General features: G+C 42.5%; 1 protein-coding gene across 3 annotated transcripts in view; it reads left to right on the top strand.

Annotated features, from left to right (window-relative positions):
- The window catches only part of LOC136674271 (roundabout homolog 1-like), a 237,555-nt gene that overhangs the window by 185,075 nt on the left and 26,621 nt on the right, over positions 1-25,859 (top strand). For all 3 annotated transcript variants that reach the window (XM_066650185.1, XM_066650184.1, XM_066650186.1), the window contains 5 exons: positions 4,468-4,625; positions 13,807-13,927; positions 16,629-16,767; positions 17,612-17,739; positions 25,175-25,299. In XM_066650185.1, the coding sequence (XP_066506282.1) occupies positions 4,468-4,625; positions 13,807-13,927; positions 16,629-16,767; positions 17,612-17,739; positions 25,175-25,299 (671 nt within the window). The remainder of the gene's footprint in view (positions 1-4,467; positions 4,626-13,806; positions 13,928-16,628; positions 16,768-17,611; positions 17,740-25,174; positions 25,300-25,859) is intronic.

Genomic DNA, 25,859 nt, shown 5'->3' with positions numbered 1-25,859 from the left:
TATCGTCACCGTCCAGTGGAAAAACACGTATCTCACAAAATAGTAACGTTACAGGAGAAGGAAAAAAACCCTTCTTATCTTTCAATGGACATCAGTGTAAAATGATTTTATTGCAAGTATTTTTAGAGCTTTTCTATTGGTTCATTCGTCATGAAGGTTTCCCACAGTGAAACTGCTGTAAAAATGGACATACAGGGTTCGAACTGGACAGTGATGATACTGATGTTAGATTATTAGCTCTGGATCGCAATTGCCATTCTAGTTTATCTCAGAAGTGCTGGATGGTTGTCTGTTACTACAGAGAGCACAGTCCCACTGCTCCACAGCCCAGCCGTGGGTGGCTTCATAAAGCTTATGCTTTATAATCTGTGCATATCCCCCTGTGAAGAGCTAAGAGTAGTTGATGTCAGTAATTAACAGTGTTGTCTGGACACAGTGTAGTTAGTGATGCATGCTGTACTTCTGTTTATCCTTAGTTCTCTCATTCTTTGCTCCATTTTTCTCCTCTTCTTTTTCAGACCTCTGTGTGTGGCCCTCATTAGTGTCAGTGGCATTAGGGGTAGGCAGGGATACCTGCTCTAATTTGACGTTTCTCTGCCTGTGTCTCCAGTGTTGCCCCAGTGAGGAGGGATCTGTAGAGGTGAAACAAAGAATGAGCCTATGACAGTTCTTATTTAATGTCAGTCTCACGGAACAAAGCTCTGGCCTCCGAGGGTGGGGTCTAGGATGCTCACCCGGGTGCTGCGGTTCGGCGTAGCCCCATGTTCAAAGCTTGGTCACATTACTGCCCATAGTGAAAGCATCTAGCGTGGCTCAGCTGAGTGTTTGTCCAGCTGTGCAAATGAAGTGTCCAAACGACCAAAAACGTACGTGCCATTAACGTCAAATAAGACGCCCTCGCTAAAGATGGAAAAACTGGGTGTTATAATGGTCTTCATGTGGGTCTTATTTTTCACATTTCTCTTTCTCTTTCAGTATGGCTTTGAAATTTAGAAAAGCTGTCTTGCACTTTCACTCCCCTCGTGGGATTGCTGTTACATTTTTTGGCAACGGAAAAACACAGTTGAAAGCTTTACTTGAGAAATGTGACACAAACATCAAGTGGAAAAGTTCTTAAAACAATATTGAACCATAGCTCAATGTCACATTTACGCAATTCTCAAATGCACAAATGTAGTCAATCAACCAGGTCATGATTAGTGTCTGAAATGAGATATGTTTCAACTATTTGTTTGTAAAAGCATGTTAACAAACTCTTCACTGATTTGCTCTGGAATTTCAAATAGTCTTGTTTATGTGGTTTCTGATGTGTATTACAGACTGATGTCTATAGCAATGGCACATCGTGAAACCAGTGTTGGTTACGACATCCTACTAATGCTTTTAGCAAAACCAAGGAAGTTCAACATGGACATATTGGGAAATATGTGGGAATTTCTGCAAATTTGATTTGAATTCTACAAACGTTCCTTTAGTAGCTACTGCATTTGCAAAAGTGTTTGCAGGTGGACATTTTATCATCTGAAACTGTCCGTTAGACTAAATCCACCATAATATTATACAAACAAAACAATGCACTCTGGATACTCTGTCATACCGGCCTTAAGCATCAAAACCTCGGCTTTGTTTGCACAGGGAATGAACATGTGGCCTCTTGATTTGAATGCAAGAAGTCCATTGGGTGATAATTTGGATTTGAAAGCTAAGCAGCAACGTACAAAACCATAGCAAGATCAGACTGGCACATTGGCAGAGGAAGAGATGGGTGTGGTCTGTGCTGACACAATACAAACAAATGTATTCACACATCGAAACAAACACCCACATATAGCTTTAAGTACAACAAATCTGATGAATTGCATCTGAGTTTGTTCTTTTTATCCCAGGGGAAAAAAACAAGATGGTTTTTTATAATTAATATATTATGAAGGGTGTGTCAGTTATTAATATGAACGTTGACCTCCTTTACTGTAGCAACAGTCTCTACATGTCTAGATCGGCTTTACACTTGATGCTGGAATATTTCAGTAAGCCACAAAAAGCAAGAGTGAGGTCAGATACTGGTGTTGGATTTATATTTTTGACCAGAAACTCTCCTTCAACGCAGCCATTCAGTCATTGGATGGAGCTCCATCACTCCACAGAGTACAGTTCAAGGTGTGGGTGCTTTATATCCTTCTGGTTGACACTTAGTGTTGAGTATAGTGACCTTAAGCTCATGTGCAGCTGCTCCTGTCTGTAGCACATGTCTGTACAAAAGTTTCACAGACTCTGTCCTAAGGCCTATCCCTGTGTAGTGTAATGCAGCATAATGTAGTGTGATGTACTGCAGGCTGCTCCAATATAATCTAATGCTATGTAATGCGATCTGCTCCCTGGTCCTGGAGGACAGCAGCAGCGGGCGGTGGATACAGAGTGGACGAGGAGCGGGATTTATGACAGCAGCCTCTCCTGAGACCACCTCTACACATTCCCACTGTTGGGAATATGATTATTGACTCTTCAGCTCAGTGATTTAATGAAAGGGGCTGAAATGAAATTACCTTTTTCATCGCCCCCCCCCCCCACCCCCCTGCAGGCGCTTGGGCTGCGGCCTCCCTCTGCGACGTGATGTATAATTCAATGAATTATAGGCTGCAGATACCTGTAGATGTCAGCATTAGGTAACGTTCGTGTTTGAATAGCCTTTCAGCGACGTACGTTGAGTTTTGATCTGTTTTGAATGCCATATGGGTGTGTTTGAAAGCTTGTATCTAACTGCCGTTCCTCTCTGGTGTTTTTTTTTAATAATCTGTCACTGGAAAATTGTTTCTAAAGCTGACCACCGCACAGCTGGCTGTCACTCAGGTGTGCGTAAGAGTGTCTGTGGTTTACACGGAATGCAGAAAAATGCTGAAAATTCCCATTTGTTCTGTCTCTCTCACTGATCAGCCTCTCTGGGTGTTGTTACGGCATTGCAGTGTATTGACTGGTTTTGGGTAATAGCCGTTAAGGCCTTTGAAGATGCGTCTGAGCGCAGTAATGGCTGTTGCGTCTCTCGGCTCGAGTGTTTGACGAGCAAACAGGCAGGGAAGCATTCACTAACGAGCTCAGTGTTTTGTCTCAGGATGCTTCAAACAGAGTTGCTGGCAGGACTGAAATTTGATTGTTATATAAATATTTACCTGAGCACGTCTGGCAGGGAGTGGCCTGAGACGGAGAGAAAGAGAGATAGTGAGAGGGAAAGAAAGGAGAGAGAAGACTGTGTGTGTGTGTGAGAGAGAGAGAGAGAGAGAGAGAGAGAGAGAGAGAGAGAGAGAGAGTAAAGCAAATAATGGAAGCTTATACACTTCCAGTTAACACTGTGCATGCTTAAAGCTTTGCATGCCTCAAAACACATTGATCTTGAGCAGTCAAACAGACTTGATTTTGTGGTTTTTGATTCCTTGAGACATGCATGTATCTCCAAATTAGTAACACAAACCTAAACGTCAATAGAAGTCAGTGTAACAGTTTTATTCCCAGTCATTTTCGAGCATTTCTGTTTGTCCATTTAACACACAACGTTCACACAGTGCGAAGGACACAGTGCAAACACGGAGATAATTATTTTGCCTTGGACGGTGACCATATCTGATGGAGTACCTCCAGTCAAAGCACTGGACCCATTATTATGTTTGACAAGGTTAAAAACATTTAAGAAGAAAGAGAACCCAATGAATATGGCTAACAACCCGAGTCTCTACCCCTCATTCCTGAATACTGTTGTTGAAGTAAGCTGTGGCTCATTCGTATTTAAAGGAACAGGCGTTTTTAAGATGAGAGAACTGTTTTAACTTGTGGAAAAGGCAGCAAAAACTAGCAAACACACATACGACTGACTGACAACAACTCAAGAATGGAGAAAATTATGAAAATTAGATTTTTCACCAGACTGTTCTCATTAAGTCACAAAATGGAGAGATAAGAGATGTCCATGGGGGGGTTGAGCTCTTTGCCTCTCTCTTTCTCTACCCTTGTCCTCATGCACCCTAGGGCCTTCACTGCTTCAATCTCATCTGCTCACTGCCCAGCTGATGTGATTGACCTCTCACAGGCACTTAGTTTGGGGCTGGGTGATGAGTCCAGCGGCGAGTCTCGCGCTCTCTCCGTGATGAAAGACTAGTGAAGTGCAAAAGAAAAAAAAAACTCCCCCCGTCAGTTCTTTCCAAGTGATTGGATGTGATCCCAGCTTCTTTTGTTTCACTTCACCTTTGGACGGTCTGGCAAACCAATTCTTTGAAGACAATGTAGAGAATGTAGCAGCAGTTCAAGCCAGTGTTGAGCCATTGCTTTTGTTGTGAGGAGGAAGGATATCTGCTTACTCAGCTAGACCAGAGGATCTATATAGTGCTCATTTAAAGACTATAAACAGCAGAAGAAGTAGCACGTTTACCCATATAAGGAAGTCTAAGACTATAATATTTGTATTTTTCTCTCTCACTACAGTCCTGCGTGATGATTTCAGACAGAATCCTGCTGATGTGATGGTGGCAGAAGGGGAACCAGCTGTGTTGGAGTGTCAGCCCCCTCGCGGCCACCCAGAGCCCACCATCTCCTGGAGGAAAGACGGAGCTAACATTAACGACCGCGACGAGCGCATTACGGTGAGCTAGAACCATGGTAAACCGTTGGTTCTGTTCAGAGAACTGAGCTGATAACCGGTTTAAACCAGTTACATTCCTGCTTGATTTATATGGTGGAATATTTGGATAGTGGCTTTTGCAGTCAAACACTGATACCTAGAAGTATTATGCATTCGGGCAGTCCTTTGGAGAATTCTTAGAGGTTTGTGGAGCTGGACGACGAATGTTTTTATAAATCTCATCTCATTTTAATAGGATTAAATGATTAAATAATGAAAATTACAAAATGAATTTAAAATAAATACACTACGTATGGGTTATAATAAAAACGTTGACATACAGTGCACATAAAGATAGCATTTACATCATATTTCACATAAGGTATAAGTTAGATATCCTTCACTGTGTATGCTGTGCTATCAGCGCTGACACGCAGTGTTTATTCGATTGCATATTAGGTGGTGATCCAAGGTCCATTTAGACTGACAAGTCCTCTCTATAATCCCGCAGCAGCATGTTAAGACACAACTGCGTTTGCGGATAGAGCCGTCACATGTTGATTTAGGGCACTCTTGACAGACCTAGAGGCAGAGTGAGACTCTGCGTCCCTCTCGAGTCCTACTCAGTCACTACCCTCTCTTGCCCATTAGGCTCTTTTAATTAAGCGTGCAACTTGAAGTGGGGGAGGTATCAATCACACCTGACCATTCGTTAAGGTGGATTGACCTCAGAGGACAGCACAGAAGCTCTTAACAAGCACCGGCAGCTCTATCATGCTTCTATTATGAGGATGCAGCAGAGCCCACTGGGAATTGTGAAAAACCCTCTTAAAGCATGTGTGGGAGTGTGTGTGGGCGTCTCGGATGCATTTGCAAGATAATGATTTTTACAGAGGGGTGTTGAAAATGTTTTATGACACAGACCCTTTTCCTGGTGCTTGAGGAAAGAACAACACGAAGAAGAACAGCACACATTGTAAGAAGAGATAACTCAATCTGATGTAAAGTGTCTGTAACCATGCGAATTACAATATATTTGAAGGGAGTTGTATTGGTAATATTTTTCATTCATTCATTCCAGTCTGTAAGTTCAGGGTCGCGGTGGGTCCAGAGCCTACACGGAATCAGTGGGCGTGAGGCAGAGACACACCCTGGAGGGGGCGCCAGTCCTTCACAGGGCGACACACATTCACTCACACATTTACACCTGTGGATGTCTTTGAGTCGCCAATCCAACTACCAGTGTGTTTTTGGACTTTGGGAGGAAACCAGAGCACCCGGAGGAAACCCACGCAGACACAGAGAGAACACACCAAACTCCCCACTGTGTATTGGAAATATATACCACAAACAAATGCTAATTCTTTTCACATTAGTTAGAAATCAATGGTCACTCAACTGAACTATGGTGGCGCAGCAGGTAGTGTCGCAGTCACACAGCTCCAGGGGCCTGGAGGTTGTGGGTTCGATTTCCGCTCCGGGTGACTGTCTGTGAGGAGTTGGTGTGTTCTCCCTGTGTCTGCGTGGGTTTCCTCCGGGTGCTCTGGTTTCCTCCCACAGTCCAAAAACACACGTTAGTAGGTGGATTGGCGACTCAAAATTGTCCATAGGTGTGTGTGTGAGTGAATGTGTGTGTGTGTGTGTGTTGCCCTGTGAAGGACTGGCGCCCCCTCCAGGGTGTATTCCCACCTTGCGCCCAATGATTCCAGGTAGGCTCTGGACCCACCGTGACCCTGAACTGGATAAGCGCTTACAGATAATGAATGAATGAATGTTGTTGTGGGGGAAATGGTTTACTGGACCAGAGGTTCTTTTATAGCTGACAGCTGTCATTGTGGAATGTGTGAATTACTTTCTCACCAATCAGCCTCCCACCTTCACCCCAAGCTGCTTGTTAACTGTTGAGTACAGACTTATTTTTATTCCTGATGTTCATTTTGTTTTATATATACACACAGTACATTCACCCGTGTTAAATCAACACTATTACTGTTAACTTAAAACTAATAGTGTTGATTTAACACTGGTGAATTTACTGTGTGTATATACACACACACACACAATTACTACAGTTATTTTACTTCATATACCTCATTTGTGCTACTGTTTTAACCAAGCCGCATCACATTTCAGACATTATAACATTATAAATATATAAAATGTAGAAATGTCTAGAGTGTGGTGCTTCTGTTAAAGAGAAAACAGGAAATGGGCCCAAAAGCCTCTTGTAATATCATTAATGTCACTCTTCTGATTTCCTGTCAAAACATGGTTAAACTATCAACGTGTAAAAACAGCTGAGTGCATCTGAGTACTTCACACTTCATTCTAACCACTTGTCCAAAGCAAAAAAATAGACAACTCCTCCTCACGCACGTTAGAACCACTTGAATTATGTATTCAAAACAGAAAATGATAATTTAAACGAAAGTAGGCACAAAGAATAGCATCGGTTCAAAATGTCGCACTCCACGCGTATTAAATTAAAAGAGATCTATTGATACTAGTCGGGCATTTACTCCACATTCCATTTGAAGCGATGAACACGTCACCTTACGTATACTTTACAGAATACACTGTAATTCAGTCGCAGCACTTAGTTCTGGAGTCTTACTGGGAGATTCTGATGCTGTGTGGGGTACGTGGATCCAATCCGAGGAGTGGAAAGCTGCCCTAATGCCCCCCATCATCTCCCCTCCTCCAAAATAATGAAAAATGGCTGTGTGGAAAAGTAGAAACTTAGGAGGGTCCTGCTGTTGGATCAAGCCGATAAATCCATTTGTAATTACCCATGAAAGGCAGCAGATTAACAGCTCTTGGCTGGAGACACGCATTTACATGAGGGAGCTGAAAGGATCCTGACGGTGGTTTGTGTGTGTGTGTGTGTGTGTGTGTGTGTGTATGGATGTGTAGACCATTCTCCTGGCCTTCTCCCGCCAGATCAAAAGCAGCCATTTGGCAAACACTCATCATAATTAATAGAAGCTACTGCATAATGTTATTTATAAATAAAGCTGAATCTGAAATGTGCCTGGTTTTTGACAGCAACACATTTTTCCTCAGCTGCTCAAGGCTTTATGGCACAGCAAATCCATTAGACACACTGATATGGAATTCCTAGCAATTATCAATAATTAAAGTCTGCGTCAACATTAATAACTAAGCTTTTATTAATATTACTATTATTTAGTTATTTATTGCTAATGGACTATTTATAAATTTTACATAGTTGACATTAATATTAATACTATTTTGGCAAATACATTTTACATCATGGTGACATTATCATTAATATAATTTACCAGAGCCACTCACTCAAGAGAACAATATTCTGTTCTTTTCCATTCTGTGACCATGCCTTGATCAAAATACCACAAAGATCAAACAACACAGCGTAGTTCTCCCTCTATCTGCTCTGTTCAGAATGACTTGTTGCTAAACCTGTCCCTTTAAATGTGAATGAGCCACAGCTCAGTTCAGCACAAGAGACCAGGAGTGAGGAGCGTGGAGCAGAAGCTCTGGTTCTTAGTCCGTTTCACTTGGTTCTTTGTTTACTGATTATATTATATATCAGCTGGTGTTACTTTTTGATTTTTTAATCATATGTCACCCCTAATATCTAGATTATTGAAGGATATATATGCAGAATGTAACACTGAAATACACACCAGTGACTAGGCTATACATGCATCACTGCAGACTAAAACTGAATCTGTAAATTATTACTGTTATTAAAACAGCAATTCCAGCAGCAGGAGAAGAAATCTCACATTGATAAATGAACAGAACAGGATATCAGGTGTTGGTTCATTGCACACTCTTAAAATGTATGGCCACACCTGGTCCTTTAAAGAGACGCCTCATAAGGAGGATATATGGATGTTCTGAAGCATATTCCCTGGCAGGTCCCTTTAGTCCTTGGGGAAAGATTGATGGACACTACCTGCTGTGAAAAATGAGGCGATGTGGAGTGAGTTGGTGTTTGCATTAAAACAAAGGAAAATTCTGCACATTTCCATTCTGTTTGTTCCGTGCACATCTCCTTATTCATTTCTGGGCTTCAGAGGAAACTACACCTAAGAGACACCAGTGCCATTGTCTCTCCCTCCCTCTCTCTCTCTCTCTCTCTCTCTCTCTCTCCCCGGCACTCGTCTCCATGGGAATAGCCCAGTCTCCGTGTCAGTTCTCCGACTTGCTTTCATTCCAACAGATTGTTGATTTTCTTTCTCCTGGTGCTTCAAGCTCTCAGGATTCCATTTTGATGATTTCCCTCTAGTCACCCAACACTGACCACTGGGAGCGCGGATGTGTGTTAGTAGGAAATTGCAGGTCGTCTTCTTGTCTGATAAATCTCCTAATCCTAGAACCACACAGTACAGTAAAACTTATCCCTCGGCAAAGCTCTCATAGGAGAAAATAAATCAGCTGGCTGCTCTTTGGCTTTAGCTATGACATGTAGCACAGCGGTAACATGGCTGGCTGGGCCTGAGCCTGATTGGTTTTGCTGGAGATCTTGGAGTGTATTAACACAGCAGTGAAAGTGAAAGTCATGGCTAGAAAAGCTCTCTACACACTATTTCCTCCACTATCATATAATATTGTATATTATATTATCACTGGAATTGGAACATCGGAATGTTGCCTTTCATTTTTTGCTGCTCTTTTGTTGGATGTTTTGTGACGAAGGGACCAATAGAAATGGTTTAGTTTGTTAGGAATGGAATATTTACAAACACATGTCATCAGTGTATTTTCCTTTTCGTTAAAGTTTATATTTAACGAGGAATGATTCTGATATTTTGCTACTTACACTGTTATCCTATAAATAGCAAAATTTTCTTTAAAAAATAGTTTTCTCCACGATTGTGGAGAACTATTGTTCTCACAGCAGTACAAGCTCAACCTCGTGTTTGTTTTCATTATTCACTGTTTGTAACTCGAGCCTTTTAGTTTTGTAGCATTTTTGGTACGTGACTACTTTCGTGGAAATTAGCGGTCAGAGTCAGTTCCACTTTAAATTAAGCAATTTATCCTAAACAGCAAAAATATGTCAATATTATCCACCTATGGAGCAGGAATAGAGCATCCTCAGCCCTGTTCATGCTTTTCAATGTTCTGTTTCTCAACCGTCAGAACGCCTGAGAAAGCCTGAACCATTTTGGACTGAGACACTTCGCTAGATTCCTATTTACTGAGCCAGGGCTGTATATAAACACCTCTGAATTTTATAAAATGTGTATTGGATTTAAATCATGAACATAGCCTTTAACTAAAGCAATAATTCATTTAAAAGATGTTTCCTCAAAACATGTTTGGCATAGGGCTGGACAATAATTCAGTATCAATGTATAACACAATATAAAATATTTCAATAACAATGATGTGATTTTAAACACATTTTCAATATTTCAATGTACATAATTTATAACATATATCACTGATTGACATTAATTAACAGGTGCTGCCCAGTTCACTGCACTCAATTTTAAAGTTAGTTTTCATTCATTCATTATCTGTAACCCTTATCCAGTTCAGGGTCGCGGTGGGTCCAGAGCCTACCTGGAATCATTGGGCGCAAGGCGGGAATACACCCTGGAGGGGGCGCCAGTCCTTCACAGGGCATCACACACATTCACACCTACGGACAATTTCGAGTCACCAATCCACCTACCAACGTGTGTATTTGGACTGTGGGAGGAAACCGGAGCACCCGGAGGAAACCCACGCAGACACAGGGAGAACACACCAACTCCTCACAGACAGTCACCCGGAGCGGGAATCGAACCCACAACTTCCAGGCCCCTGGAGCTGTGTGATTGTGACACTACCTGCTGCACCACCCTGCCGCCTAAAGTTAGTTTAAAATGTTTAATATTGACAAAGCCAACAGGTTTATGTTTGATGATGATGTCATTTTTGTTGTTTGTTCTGTGCCTTTTATGTTGTTTATACCAATAGCGGAATTATATCGTATCGACTGAATTCTGAACTATATCGTGATATTAATTTTGGCCATATCGTCCCACCCTACTCTGGCATCTTACACTCTTTGCTACATCTATGAGGCTAAAGCAGTTAACTTAAGTTCTTAAAGGAAGCATGTTTTAACATCACACCAGGCCAGGTTCCCCTCTCATTCACTGGTACTACACTTTGACTGCTGTAAATCTGTAACATGTTAAACTCACCTCAGCCTGGGCTAACACAGTGGAAGTAAAAAGTGTGTGTGATGGACAGAGCAGATGGGAGAGGACAGATCAGGATGAGGATGGAAAATACAGAAAAGGAAGGATGGAAGGAAAGGCATGGACTGGAGGAGAACTGAGGGACTCAGTGTGCTGAAGGGTGAGATGTTCTTGTGAGCTGACGTTAGCGCAGTGCGACAGCATGTGAAAACCGTTCTTCAAAGGAAAAGGCTGTGCGCTTTGTTCCTTGTCTGTGTGCTTCCAGATGTTCAGCTTGTTGTTTGATGTGGACACTGCAACGGACACTGTCTGATAAACAGGGAATTCTGTGAAGTGGATACGTGAGGAATGTGTGTGACGTTCTAGCCTGTGTATATCGCACACGGTACTTACTCAGAACACATAGCCTGTGTTAAACATATATGCATGCATGTACACCACGACTAATAACCCAGTGGTGGGCGCCTTTGTGCAACTTTATTGTGGCCCCTGCCCTTGTCAAATGAGCTGAAACGTGATGACACTTCAAACCCTCCTGTCCCGGCCGGGCCTTAAAGAAATGAAGGTCGGCTTTGAAACCCTCTCCTCCTCTTCCTCCGCCTCCTCCTCATCTCGGGCCCCTCTGCAGCCTCAGCAGTTAAAACACACACAAGTGCCTTTTTACGAGCCTCAGGAATGTGACAGTTTGTGGAGCACGGAAGTCACTGACCAGAGGGGCGGTCAGCCGAACGGCTGTAAATCTGCCTCGCGGGCGATTAGCTGTGACTGAAGAAACCTCTCTTCCCCCCGTCCATGGAATGAGATTTTCAAGCACTCCTTTCCGGACACGCTCAGACGCATCTCAGTCCTCCCTCCTGTCCAGTACTCCTGATTTTACTGCTGTTAATGACAGCAAAACAAGTGCCCAGCCCCTAAGGGTACTCCTTTATACTTGTAACTACGCTCCCCTGATCTCTTGGCCTTTAGAGTTGGGATAGATTTATCCCTAGCATATTTACAGCAGTGCATGTTTGGAAATGGAGAAGTTCAAATAGCACTGTGGATAACACTGCTGCCCTCCATGCACTCGACTGGATTGTTTTCCCCCTGACACTGTCTAAATAAAACTGTTTAATTACAACATGCCCGCATTATTCAAGTATTCAAGACATGTGTTAGTTCTAAGTTTAAGAGCCTCTTGTTAGAACCAGTTTAAGTGGAATTTTCACCCAGTGCTTTTTACCCTTTGCACTCAGGGATGGTTTTCTTTTAGCATTGTGTCTGCGCAGAGGTCAGGAAGCTCCCAGCATGTGTTTTGTGTATGTCTTTAGGCCTGATGTGTAGTGAGCTGTATTGTAGCAGGGGTTCACTGTCCTTAATCTGAATCGGTCCTGAATCTGGCTACACACCAAACCCAAATTGCTGCTTATTCCCTTGCTTCCCTTGCTGTGCTCTTTTAAAGGTTCAGTAAAGGTTGCTCGAAAACACAGTAATGACTTTTCAAAAAGAAAACTAGGCAGAAATCAGCCTTGTGAACTGAGCTCAAAATACTAAGTAGAATTATTTGACATAGTAAATGATATTAAAAAAATAGTTTTCTCCTCTTATCCAGGCTAACAGTGCATGGACTAGACTCCAAAACCTAGCACTGGCGCATGATTAAACTGTAAGTCACTCTGTGTGGGAGTGGTTGCTTAATAAACACTAAACAACAAGATTAATGGCGAGATTCATGCTCAGATTTGTGTGAATGAGGTTATGTAGAGGGATATTATTGAGGGAAGGCATGTTGGTTTTTCCTGAGAAGAGAGAGCAAGCTATGTTTCACTTACCTCAAAGTAATTAGCCTCAAGGTCTAAAACACTGCTCAAATTAGCCTGGCTTCATACTTCACAGTACATGCCTTAGAGCACTTGTTAGCTGAACAATCGCTGCTAATTATATGACATCAGCCTGAGGATATTTTTCTTACTTAAGACTTATTTAATCTCTCATACGCCCGCTTTTGAGATCCTTCTTTAGAAATATGCATTTTCCATTCCCCTTTTTCCACTTCATGAGGTCAACTTATAGCTCCTCTGTTACAGAGCACAGCCCACAGGTCATGCACAATCTGTCTGCTGTGGTCAGCTTTTCCTTTCTGGTCAGTTTCTGGCCACATGGCTGCTGTTGATTAGATTTCAGCTGGGCCTTTCTTATTGGAGTGATTACTTTTTTATACATTACTGTTCAAATCTCAGAGGCCACTGTTTTTTTTCCCCAGGCAACTTGGCTATAAAGCTCCAGGGACCTGGAGGTTGTGGGTTCGATTCCCGCTCTGGGTGACGGTCTGTGAGGAGTTGGTGTGTTCTCCCTGTGTCTGCGTGGGTTTCCTCCGGTTGCTCCGGTTTCCTCCCACAGTCCAAAAACACACATTAGTAGGTGGATTGGCGACTCAAAAGTGTCCGTAGGTGTGAGTGTGTGAATGAATGTGTGTGTGTCTGTGTTGCCCTGTGAAGGACTGGCGGCCCCTCAATCAGAATAGTCACTATATCAAAGAGAACCACAGGGCAAAACACAAGAGAAGGTCAAGAAACAAGACGTTGATATCGAAAATGGCATGATCGGTAATCCTAACACTCACTATTCTCACAAGAATGCTACTTTCCACACAGAGATGAAATACCCTCACACACAGGTGTACAAAATTAGTATTCAGGAGAAAGCAGGGTAAGCCGTCACCTGTGTCTCTGTCACTCTTACCCTCGTGACCCTCCGGAGGAACTGAGAACACCATAACATTTTTAAAAAAGCAAACTATCCCCTCATCTAGATGCCTATCTGCTTTTTAAAACTTTTGAGAACTGTTTCTCTGCCTGAACTCAGAAAAGGTTCAGATGGTGAGCTTTAGTCGTCCGGCTGTGAACCAAAATTAAAACCGAAGTTCTGAAGTTCTGCCAGAAATGTGTCTAGAACGCCCACACGCTATGGGCACTCAAATAATTCAAATAAAACACTGCCCTCATTAATTCCTCTCTGTCTCTTTCTTATCTCCCACAGATCCGCAGTGGAAAGCTGATGATCACTAACGCAAGGAAGAGCGATGCTGGGAAGTACGTGTGTGTGGGAACCAACATGGTGGGCGAGCGCGAAAGTGAGATAGCGGAGCTGACTGTGCTAGGTAAACACACATCTAGTCTGACATCACACACACTTTGGCATGTGTTCCATAACATTTCTGAGCTGTAGCTGTGTATTGCTGCCCATTTTTTTTTTTTATGCAGCTAGCATTTTGAAAACAATCCTTAAATTATAGTGGTAAAACGACAGCAATGCACAGCCGCCGTCTTTAGTGCAGAGAACCATCACAATCCAGTGTAATCACCAAGATCCAATTCTAGCAGAGATTAAAACCTTTAAAAAGGAAAAAAAAATACGTACTCACTTCCATGTGGTTGTTTGACGTGTTCCTGTGTCTTCACCACTGTCACTCGTCATGAAATATGGAGCAGCTAAACAGTCCGATCCTGTATCGTACACAGGTCCGATATTAATTTAATTAATTCACCTGATACCAGACGGACCATGAACCCGCCATAACACAACGTAACAAGACACGCCACCATCAGTAATAATGATAATATTAAAAGTTAAACTAGCTCTTCTATCGGAATCTATATCGATATCAGCAATTGTGTATCTAAATTGGATCGTCCCATCACTAAATTTTGCTGTATATAATAACAATTCCGAGTTGTTAGGATCATTGATTTAGTTGCGGTATTTGACAGCGGTCACTCAATAAAACATGAAAGCATTACAAGGAAAATCCCAATCACAGTATGCAGTACATTCACAATAAAACTACAAGTCCTTATTGTGCACTCCTGTGGCTCCAGTGTGATCCTAGTGGTCCCGCCATCTTCCCATTTGGGCAATGGTAATGTTTCCTCATGTCACTTTGCCAAATTAAAAGGGTTACGTAATAACGGACCTGCTTGTGCAGCTGTTTCTGAATTCCCTCGACCTCCTGACCCCTGTGCTCAGGCCTGTTTTCCCACCCAGGTCAAAAGCAGCTGTGTCCTCTCTGTGTCTGTGCCTGGTCCAGTCTGCTGACCCCCGATGTCCCTCCCCTCTAACCCCATCACTCCTCCATCTCCCCTGACCACAAGCACTTCCCGTCTGCCCAGACGTCTTATCACATGATCAGCTGGGCCCGGAGCCAGCGTCCACACATTTCTGCAAGCGTCTAAAAACATTTAACGCTAATAGAATAATGCTGTTGATTGAAGCACCAGATTCCCGACAGGGCCCTGGGGCCAGAGCCTGGGGAAACATGGTCAGACTTTAACAAGCTCTAAAACTATTATGTGGACTTCTCTTTTTTCCTTCGGTGTGCTTTTTTCACCCTTGTGTTTCTTTTCTTTTCTGCAAAATGGCTGTATTGAAAATAAGAGCTGGAAATTTCTACCCGCCCAACTTTTCTGCAGGACATGAACATGTGCTTTGAATTTAGCATAAATCTGAGAATCAGACACAGTTCTGAGACGTAGAAGTGGCGGTTACTGCCAGCGACAACAAAAGCGGCCAGTATTTTATTCCAACATTTTTGTCATTGAATAAAGAAGATATATTTGGTCCAAATAGTAGATTCCAATATTTTAATCAATATTATGTTTGTGTTAATGGACATAAGGGGAGAGAATGTTTTCAATGTTTCAGTTGGTGTGTGTACAGTGTTGTTTTGGGGAAATTCCTAATTATTGATGTTTGACACCAAAAGAAAAAGAAGTTGACATTGTTGGATTTAATTGTGAATTTAATGTTTAATAAAAACAGTAACATTAATTCCTGGGCATAAGTTTGAAAATATGGTGGCTGTCCAAAGAAAAGCATGTATCTCCAGAACAGTAACGTTATAGGAGCAGGATAAAACCTTCTTAACTGTCAATAGAAGCCAAAGTAGGTCCATTTCTATTGGTCCATTTCTAATGTTCCATTTTTAAATTTTGGACCATTTCTATTGGTCCATTTCTAATTTTGGACCATTTCTATTGGTCCATTTCTAATTTTGGACCATTTCTATTGGTCCATTTCTAATTTTGGACCATTTCTATTGGTCCTTTTCTAATTTTGGACCATTTCTATTGGTCCTTTTCTAATTTTGGACCATTTCTATTGGTCCATTTCTAATTTTGGACCATTTCTATTGGTCCATTTCTAATTTTGGACCATTTCTATTGTTTCTTTTCTAATTTTGGACCATTTCTATTGTTTCATTTCTAATTTTGTACCATTTCTATTTGACCATTTCTAATTTTGTACCATTTCTATTGGTCCATCTCTAATTTTGGACCATTTCTATTGGTCCATTTGAAGGACAGCTGCTTTGTTCAAGTGTCATAGTAAACTTAAAATGAAATGGAGATTCATGTTTTTCATTGGGCAGTACTTTTATGTTAACCTCCTCTACAGAGAAAACACTTCTGCACTTTTTAATATAAATACTTTTTAGTATTATGGCCATTTTTACAGTTTATGCTTTATTGTGCACTAAAATGTTCAGGAAAGTAACACATTTCACCTTGCTCCCAGTAGAGGGTTCTCTTATGGTCACCTAGAAAAGCAACAGAACATGTAATCGGACCACTTTTGTTTATAGCTGTAACTCTAAATGGTAACTCTGACTTCTAAGAGAGATTAGTGTGGCAATGATAGTTCATTATACTTTTGTGCAAGAATTCGTCACAATAATAACAGTTTTTAAGATGATTATGATTATAATCATTCTTGAAGTAAAAACCTGCTTGTCTTAAGATTATAACAATGATTACAAGCACTTTTGAACTCAGGAATGCAACATTTTTCACCTGTGTTTACAGAACGTCCGAGCTTCACTCGGAAACCGAGCGGTGTGGTGGTCTTGGCTGAGGAGAGCGTGGAGTTTCGATGCGAGGCACGAGGAGACCCTTTTCCCACCATTCGCTGGAGGAAGGAGGATGGGGAGCTGCCCAAGGGGAGGTGCGGCTGCTCTCCCTCAGGCTCTGCTTTCACTTTGCCTCACACACACATGCACGCGCACACACACACACACACACACACACACGATAACAGCTCATAGTGTGAAAGAGTACAGTGTTCTCAGTGTCAGCCCAGGGGCCTCCTGCTCTGCTCCGTTTAGCATTTTCCATGCTCTGGCACACCTGATTCAACTCAACGGCTAATTATTCTGAGCCCTTTGTGAGTGGAATCAGCAGGAAAAGCTCAAAAAGAATGCAGCTCACCGAGAAAGGAGGGGGAGTCAGAACTGCTGTGTTAAAGACAGGGGACATGCTTAGTAAGATTTGCTAACAAGCTCAGTGCTAAGATAGAAATGGGATCCAGTTTTTGGAAAGTTTGCGAGCGCATCAGAGAGTTTTGGATACACCTCATTTTCAGATTGGTCCAGGATTTAAGGCACTTCCGTTTCTCACTCTGTAACTACTTCCTTCAAGTTACCAAGTCATCTTCTGTGATTACTGTGTAATAATAATAATCCATAATAAATGGAAGAAAGTGTCAAATACTGCGTTAAGGCAAAACCTATTTCTCCTTTATATCCTTTAATGAAAATGAAGCAATATATAATCGAATCTGTCATAATATGCCCTACAGTATGAGCTATATCTGTGATAAACATATATATGGAATAAGGCTTATATCAGTGTTTATATCACTGATCAAAAAATAACAGCAATCAAAAATACTCCGGAAATATTTCAATGAAGGGGAGATGCTTTGACAGTTATGGTAAGCCAATGTATCACTGAGTGATCCCACCCTCCCCTCTCTTTCTTTGTCCCTCTCTCTCTCTCTCTCTCTCTAGATATGAGATACTGGAGGACCACACGTTGAGTTTGAAGCGAGTGACCCCCGCTGACGTAGGCTCCTACAGCTGTCTGGCTGAGAACATGGTGGGCAAAGCCGAGGCCTCAGCGACGCTGACCGTGCATGGTGAGAGTTTAAAGAAACACACACACACACACCTGTTGCAGCACATGTAGGAAACTGCAGGACTGAAAAATAAACCACAGCTGACAACTGACCGATCTAAACACCATCAGCTGTAGCCTGATGATCAGAGATCATTTTGCAGGTGTGTATTTACTAACATTCAAAAATAATTAAGTGACAGAATATGTGGTCAAGTGTGGGGAAGATAACTGAATGAACGTCCTTTTCTCTGCTCAGAAGACAGTCATGGACAGCTGCGGTAATAGACAACATGCACAGAAAATCTAGTTAATTCATAAATTACTTCTCTCAGTTTAGCCAATCTAATTATTTGCCTGCGTGGCCAGGTCACTAGAGAGAGCAGGAGGTATGAGAGTGAGGAGACCATGGTTTGCTGAAAAAATAAGGAAATTTGATGCAGAAAAGCTAGCTTTTAAAGAGGAATGGATGGGACAGCTGGTGTTTATTCTTCCTGCAGCTCTTTCTAAACCAGTCTTAAATGTTCCAAAATCATTAGAGAAGTACCATTATAAACCCTTACACATATGACCTCGGAAGAAACTCTAGAGAACGTCCCAGAGTTGTCCTTTCACACATGAAACACACAGCAGGAGATTTTGTGTGTGCTTTAGGTATGGGGCGCCGCCTATGCAGCTTTGGCAGGAGATGCACTGAAAACAATGGAGTTTCCTTTTTTTTTCAATTATTTTATATTTTTACTTTCATACAGTTGTATGAAATTAAACCATCTACATCCAGAAATACAATTTGATTATTAATACGTTACTCAAATTTTCTCTCTGGATCTAGAATATTTATTGACATGAGAGCCTTTTACTTAGAAAAATTAAGTTTGTCTGTGTACAGCAAATACTCCGGGACATTAGCGACTCTGAGCTTTTACGACGGCACTAGAAGGATAATGTCTGTGTAATGTTACCATGCATATGTGAAAGTGTCATGTGAGATGAAACTTGAATGTAGATGAATCAATGAAAATCTACAAGTGGTCTAGTTATATATATTTTAAAAAAGCACATATCAAAGCTGTTATTTTAGCAAAAAATTTGTGCTAGCTAAGCTAAACTTGCTAACAATGAGTAGTATGTCAAGACAACTAAAAATTGGTCAAATGCTTTTTTAAAATTTAGCCATATGTTTTAGTAGAGATTGGAGAGGGCCTGTTAATCACTGCTTACCCATTACTTCACTCTAGTCTACACTACTAGATTTATGGCTAGTTTGAGTGTGCTGGGTTCTTTTGGCTCAGTCTTGCGGCTGACTGAGCCACTGCAGGGGCTCATGTGTTGACCTCATGGTCTCCAGCTCATCCCGAGAGGACCACAGCGGGCTTTGAACAGGCAGCAGCATTACGCCGTGTCACAAGGGCCTGGTGGGGGGATGGGGGAATGACAGGAAGTGGGCTTTAGTGGCTAGCAGCGATGTAGCAGGCTTGTGATCCAGCAGAAGTGCGCGTGGGCAGCAGAGGGATGTGTTAGCCCAGCCCTAGCCTCCGCTTTGAAGAGAGGAAATGAGCTGGAGCAACAAGCTCCATTTCTCTCCCTCTCCTCCTTCTCATCCCCCTCCCCCACCACCTCCTCCACCTCCTACACCCACCCTCCACCCCCCCCCCCTCCCCACAGCTGCCCCAGTGACACCCAGCCCAAGACACACAGAGGGAGGATGGCCTAATTAAAGACAAGCACCAGTCCCACGCTGGGAGATAACATGTTTCCAATTACACAGTCTAATTCCAGACCTGGGAAAACAGCCGAAAAAGCAAAGCGGGGAGAGTGAACGCAATTTGGCCTCAGAACGGAGAGGAAAGAGAGAAGTGGAGATGGCTGATGAGGATGATTGGCTGAGCAGGGGAGAAGTACTTATCCCAAAGCCCTCTAGGCTTTTTATTCAATGCATTTTTCCCATCCCTCCTTCGAGACACCTAAGAATGGAGGAGTGGAGGAAGAAAGGCTTGTCTGGAAGAAACAGACATAACAATGATGCTGTCTGACAAATATATTATCTCATTTAGACAGATACTTGTAGGAGCAGATGTCTGAGATAACCTCTGAGCCTTTGTGGGTGTGGGTGTGTGTGTGAGTCAGGGTTTGTGCGTTTGTTCATGTTTGTGTACATTTTTGGGTCAGAATATCCAGAAAAGATATTTAAAAAAAAGAGTAAAACACTGCGTACCTTCAATGTCAGGAGTCTCCTCTACTGTTCTACCAGCATGGTGCAACACTCAGGATCACACGCTTGTTTATTTATATTCCAGTCAAGATTCATTGATCAGCTCTAGGAACACAGCTGTAAATACGTATTTAACAGAACATGACAGAATATCATTTTTATTGTCCACCTGTCTTTTTTCTGTCTAATAAATCTGCAGTGGTTTGTTTCGGGTCTTAAACAGTTGATTGCATTTACAGATTTGTTTGTACTAGTTTGGGAAACTATTGTTTTTAAACATTGTCCTCATGCAAGTGGATTACCTTATGATCTCTTTAGAAATATCAGCTGAAAATAACTTTTTGACTGGAATGAAATATGGAGACGTTATGTTTGTTGTTGTGGGCATTTGCGTATGTATAAGCTGTACAAAACCTAATATAATTACATACGGACACTGACATAGGGTGTACACTGTGTGTGTTGTGTCTTATACACAACTCATAATTAAATACATTGCGGATAAGATTAAATATGTGCTGGAGAATTCACTGCAATTTTAATAATAAATCATAGCTTTATATTCAGCACATTTAATATCAATTTTACATTCTACAGACAATCGAAATAATATTAAGATTTAATGCAGTTATTGTATTTGCTTCAGCTTCTCAGCGTTTTCATACTGGACCTCCGTCGCCACATCAGACCTTTTTTTACATTGTTACATTTTTCTCATTCAGAAAAATAAACAAACACCCACAAGCCTTCGCTGGGCCTGAGTCGGAAGACAGATAAAGAGGGTCTTCTTTGGTTACCACGGCGATGATATCACACAGTCATGGCCACTGCCAATCAGCTCTGAGAATCAAAACAGGCTGCATAACATCAGCCACTCATCTCCAGATGTATACAGTGTTTTTTTTTTACTTCCGAATATCTCCTCAACTTTCTCCGTGTTCTCCTCACTGTCTCTCTCCCTGGACACGCTGCCCCCAGTGTGAACATCATAAAAATCTCCCAGCAGCTGTTTTATGATGGCCATAATTATTCCTCAGACTCACTTCTGATTAAAGTGCTCCAGTCTGTCAGACTGAGATATTTCTGATGCAGCTGGAAGTGCACTTTTGTTATTTTTGGACCATAAAAAAACAACATTTGTGGCAGTTTCATGTTCTAAGAGCAGTTTTGCCCAGTTGTGACTCCTCATGGAGTGTGTGTAAGTGCATCATGGGAGTTTAAATCCAGACAACTCGAGATTCTTCAGATGAGGCGGACTTTCCTAATACAGGGGAGAAGAGGAAAGTTCATAGATGTCCCCCACAGGAGACCAATTAAACCACTACATCATATTAGGAATTTTATTCCTATACAGGATTGTTTAGAGTGTGCTATAAATTTGTCACTATAAGAGGAAATTTTTCATGAGAGGCAAATATTTGGTGTCCACCAATGTTTGTTCAAATAGCTCATTTAAATATATATATAAAATTAATTAATTCAGGGCGGCACGGTGGCGCAGCAGGTAGTGTCGCAGTCACACAGCTCCAGGGACCTGGAGGTTGTGGGGTCAAGCCCCGTTCTGGGTGACTGTCTGTGAGGAGTTTAGTGTGTTCTCCCTGTGTCTGCATGGGTTTCCTCCGGGTGCTCCGGTTTCCTCCCACGGTCCAAAAACACACGTTGGTAGGTGGATTGGTGACTCAAAAGTGTCCGTAGGTGTGAGTGTGTGTCGTCCTGTGACCCACCACGACCCTGAACTGGATAAGGAGCTTCATTCTTTCATTCATTCTTTGTCTGTGTGAATCTGCATGAGTCACTAGGTGCAAGGTGGAAACACACCCTGAAGGGGGCGCCATCCTTTGCAGGGCGACACATACTCACACATTCTATCGAACTATATAGTTGGTCAGCTATTCATTTGAGCTTATGACTGTGGTTCCACTTTATGAATGATAGTAAATGCACACACACACACACACACACACACACACACACACACACACACACACACAGCCACTCCCCCGTGCCTTAATGTCCTCACGTGGGTGTCGTAACTCTGTCCAAACACAGCCTGGGGGCAAGACTGGGCTCATAACTCAGGCCTGCTCAGCTAGGTGAAGCTTTTCACACCTTCAAATGCAACACAGGGCCAATGGGTCTCACAGGGGCCAAACAACTCGCGCCTTGTCTTGCGGTTTCCCCCGCACACACCCCCTGACACAGGGTCTTTATCCTCCATGCCACTCTTTCTTTCTCTCTGACCGGTGCAGACAAACCCCCATCTGTCCCTTCAACAGCCCCTCCAGTTCACTCCATAAAGCTGCCAGAGGAATTCATGCCCCAGGCTGCACTTATTTCAATAAACACACTTTACATGTCACGGGTCACGCGCCGGAGCTCCAGAGTGAACAGGGTAAAGCTACAGCATGCCACGGGAACACTGTTTATGTTTGTGTTCTTGCAGGTAATATGGTCAAACCTGTGTGTGTGTGGTGTGTGTGTGTGTGTGTGTGTTTTGTCAGCAGTTTTGTTTAAACACCTTTCTATATGTATGCCTACTTTGCTGCATTTAGTAGTTTATCACCGATGTAGCTGGTCTGTTTGTAATATTAATTAATGTCCATGGCATATGAAGAGTACTGACCTCTGATCAAGTCTCTTCAAGTCTCTTTTTCAAACCCTGTTAAAATCTCCACTGGTTGCGTGAATGTTCAGTGTGACACTTGCTCTGCAGTTAAAGAACCTTTCAGGAGAAACACAGCCCAAAAATCAAACCCTGCTCAAACAAAAAACCTATTCAACTTGTGCACTCAAGGCCACATAGATATCAGATATGTTTTTGATGTTGGTCCTCTCTCTTTTGCCTAATCACTAAGTGAAATACTAGGGTAGGTTTAATTCTAGCCAATGGTCTTTAATGTTCTCCTCCAGGTGTGTTGAGCTGTCCATTTACATTGTTTTAGCTGGCAGTTAAAAAATGCACAGTGTAATTTACAAGATCTGAAGGAAGCATGTTCTAGCCTTTATTCCCCCAGTTTGGAAGCATTATGTGGAGTTAGTGGGAGTTTCCAATACCCGTCCCCATCCCACCGCCCAAAAAAATAAAGAAGTATTATTATTTACCGTGCCAGTCAGAAAATATGATCTTGATTACAGAACCACTTTAAGTTACACAGTGTTCTATGAAGGCTGGCCATTCTAGCAATGGTTAAAAGTGAACAGGGCATTTGTAGGCTGATCATGGGAAAGCCAGTCGAATGACATTTACCCATCTGACCTCAGGGACTTTAATTATTCCTGTACAAACAGAAAAATCTTTTGACCTGGGTCACAACGTGTCCTATGAAGGACTTAATATCCCGAAACACACATTTCTGCAGAACCGAGGGCCTGCGAGCTGCTGTTGACCCAACACAGAACTAACAGGCCATGGAGCGAGTGATGAAATGTTCTCTCACTGCAGCATGGCATGCTGGGAGAGGGGCATGGGCTCGTTTGATGCTCACTGTTCACATATTAATCAAAGTGGTCCTTTCTGAAAACACGTCTGTGTGAGGAGGGCTGGGTTAAGGGCCTCGGTTAGAGCCAACGTCAACATGGATCTCCCTCCTGATCCTCCTCCCTCTCAGCAGCACACTGTAGGGCCTGGGCTGTTTGCGCAGTTAGGATGTCTGGGTTTAACGCGTAGTTTGACTTGCATAAACATTCCAGAGCTGCTGATGACACGGGCAGATACTGAGCCATGCTGGTCAGCTGCACTCACCACAGAGCTCAGAGAAGCTGGAGAGCTGAGTGTCGTTCGAACAGTCTTGTGGTTGAAAGAGGTGGATGCTGATGAATTTGGGAAAGCCAGAGGAGTGTTAGTATTTATAGCACAGCCTGTTTCATAATTCTTCTGTACTTATAACTGCCTTTCTATTCATTCTACATGTGTAAAACCCATTTTATTAGGACTATTAAAGTCACTCCAGGAAAGCTGTAAAATGTGTGTGTGTGTGTAAATGAGTGTATGTGGCCATGTATGTTGTTTTTTCTCTATGGTCTGTGGGCACCCAGGATGATAGAAAACACAAATTTTCAGGGAAAAATGTTGCATTTATTTGAAATAATGGACGAATATTTAAAAGAATCTATAGAATGTTAAAACAGGAATTTAACACGTAAACAAACGTGCTGTTTAAATATAACTCATTCTATTCCCCATTCGAGCTGTCCAAACAAAGCGTGTTACATCAAGACACAGGGGCAGGACAGCTGCATGATTTAGAAATAATGGCCGAATGCATATTTTAGGTGCCAAAAAGAGAACATCTCCAGGAAAAAGAGGACATATGGACACCATAATACACATGCCTGCTCATGCTAAAGTTTTCTGAATGAGGTGAAGTGACCTCAGAGTGGACTCTCTAATCCACCTATAAATGTCAGGCTTGTGATGAGTGAAGGCAAAGATTTAGTTTAATTAAAGTAATGCAGGCCAATAGAAATCTATAAAGACAGGAGTTCACACGGATGTGACTGTGTTTCCCAATGAATGAATTGTTCATATGAGCTTTGGCATCACTCTTAATCAGCTGTGAGGAGTGCTGTTGTTATGTGTCTTCATTCCACCGAGTTCGCTTCATAATGTGGCCATAAAGTGCAATTCAAATAAGTGCCGATGGCCGAATGTGCTGAAAGTGACTCATGGCCTGCTTCTCTCTGTGTTTCTTTTCTTTTCTAGTCATGACTGGTAAGTTGTCATCCTCCACCCATCCACCATAGAGCTAGTGACAGGAAGTGGTCCGAGTGCTTAACACCATTATCCCATCACCATCTTCCATCCTTCATATATCTCACACTAAAGCCGGAACAGCTCTGCTGGCAGTAATGGGTAAAACGCTAAAATGTGTCTGAATTCAAAGGTAAAGGCAATTTTCTCCTCCGCATATGGAATGATGGATTTGTGAAGGGTGCTGCTCCTACATCTTTTTTATGTCTTATGGTACTGTAGCATAGATGCAGGACCAGGCAGCGTTTTTTCCATTGCACTGGTTCTTTAATGGTATAGCTACATGTACAGCACAGACAAACACTATGTGGACCCTGATCCACAGCCAGTGCAATGGAAAACATTTCCCCGGTGTCTTTTGTGGGAACGCTGCATTATATTAAACATGCTCTTAGAATCCATCCTTCTTTATTTAATAGACAGCACAATGCATTACCCTGTATTTCATTCCACTGTGCCCTGAGATGACCCTCTGCTGATCTGTTTAATGTGCAGTACCCCCAGCATTTGTGGTGCGTCCCCGGAACCAGGTGGTTGGTGTGGGTCGGATGGTCACTTTTCAGTGTGAAGCCACGGGGAATCCCCAGCCAGCCATCTTCTGGCAGAGAGAAGGAAGCCAGGTAAAGAGGAGTTTCATTCTCCATCTCTGAGAACCCACCTTTGTGTTACAGACAGGAAACTGAAATTATTTTGGGATTGCATTACAAATGTGATTTTAGGTTCATTATCAAAAAAGGAGTATTATAAAAGCAGCAGGTAGTGTCGCAGTCACACAGCTCCAGGCACCTGGAGGTTGTGGGTTCGATTCCCGCTCCGGGTGACTGTCTGTGAGGAGTTGGTGTGTTCTCCCTGTGTCTGCGTGGGTTTCCTCCGGGTGCTCCGGTTTCCTCCCACAGTCCAAAAACACACGTTGGTAGGTGGATTGACGACTCAAAAGTGTCCGTAGATGTGTGTGTGTGTGTGTGTTGCCCTGTGAAGGACTGGCGCCCCCTCCAGGGTGCATTCCTGCCTTGCGCCCAATGATTCCATGTAGGCTCTGGACCCACTGCGACCCTGAACTGGATAAGGGTTACAGATAATGAATGAACTAAAAAGTTGATTAAGTTTAGTGCTTTTATCACTTAACTGTAATAGACACTGATATGTTTACAAGAGCCTCTTATTTTCACTCACACTGAAG

Source organism: Hoplias malabaricus, chromosome 18 (assembly GCF_029633855.1).
Source record: "Hoplias malabaricus isolate fHopMal1 chromosome 18, fHopMal1.hap1, whole genome shotgun sequence".
Classification (NCBI taxonomy): domain Eukaryota; kingdom Metazoa; phylum Chordata; class Actinopteri; order Characiformes; family Erythrinidae; genus Hoplias; species Hoplias malabaricus.
Note: the sequence above shows the minus strand (reverse complement) of the source record. Positions and strands in the feature narration are given on the sequence as shown.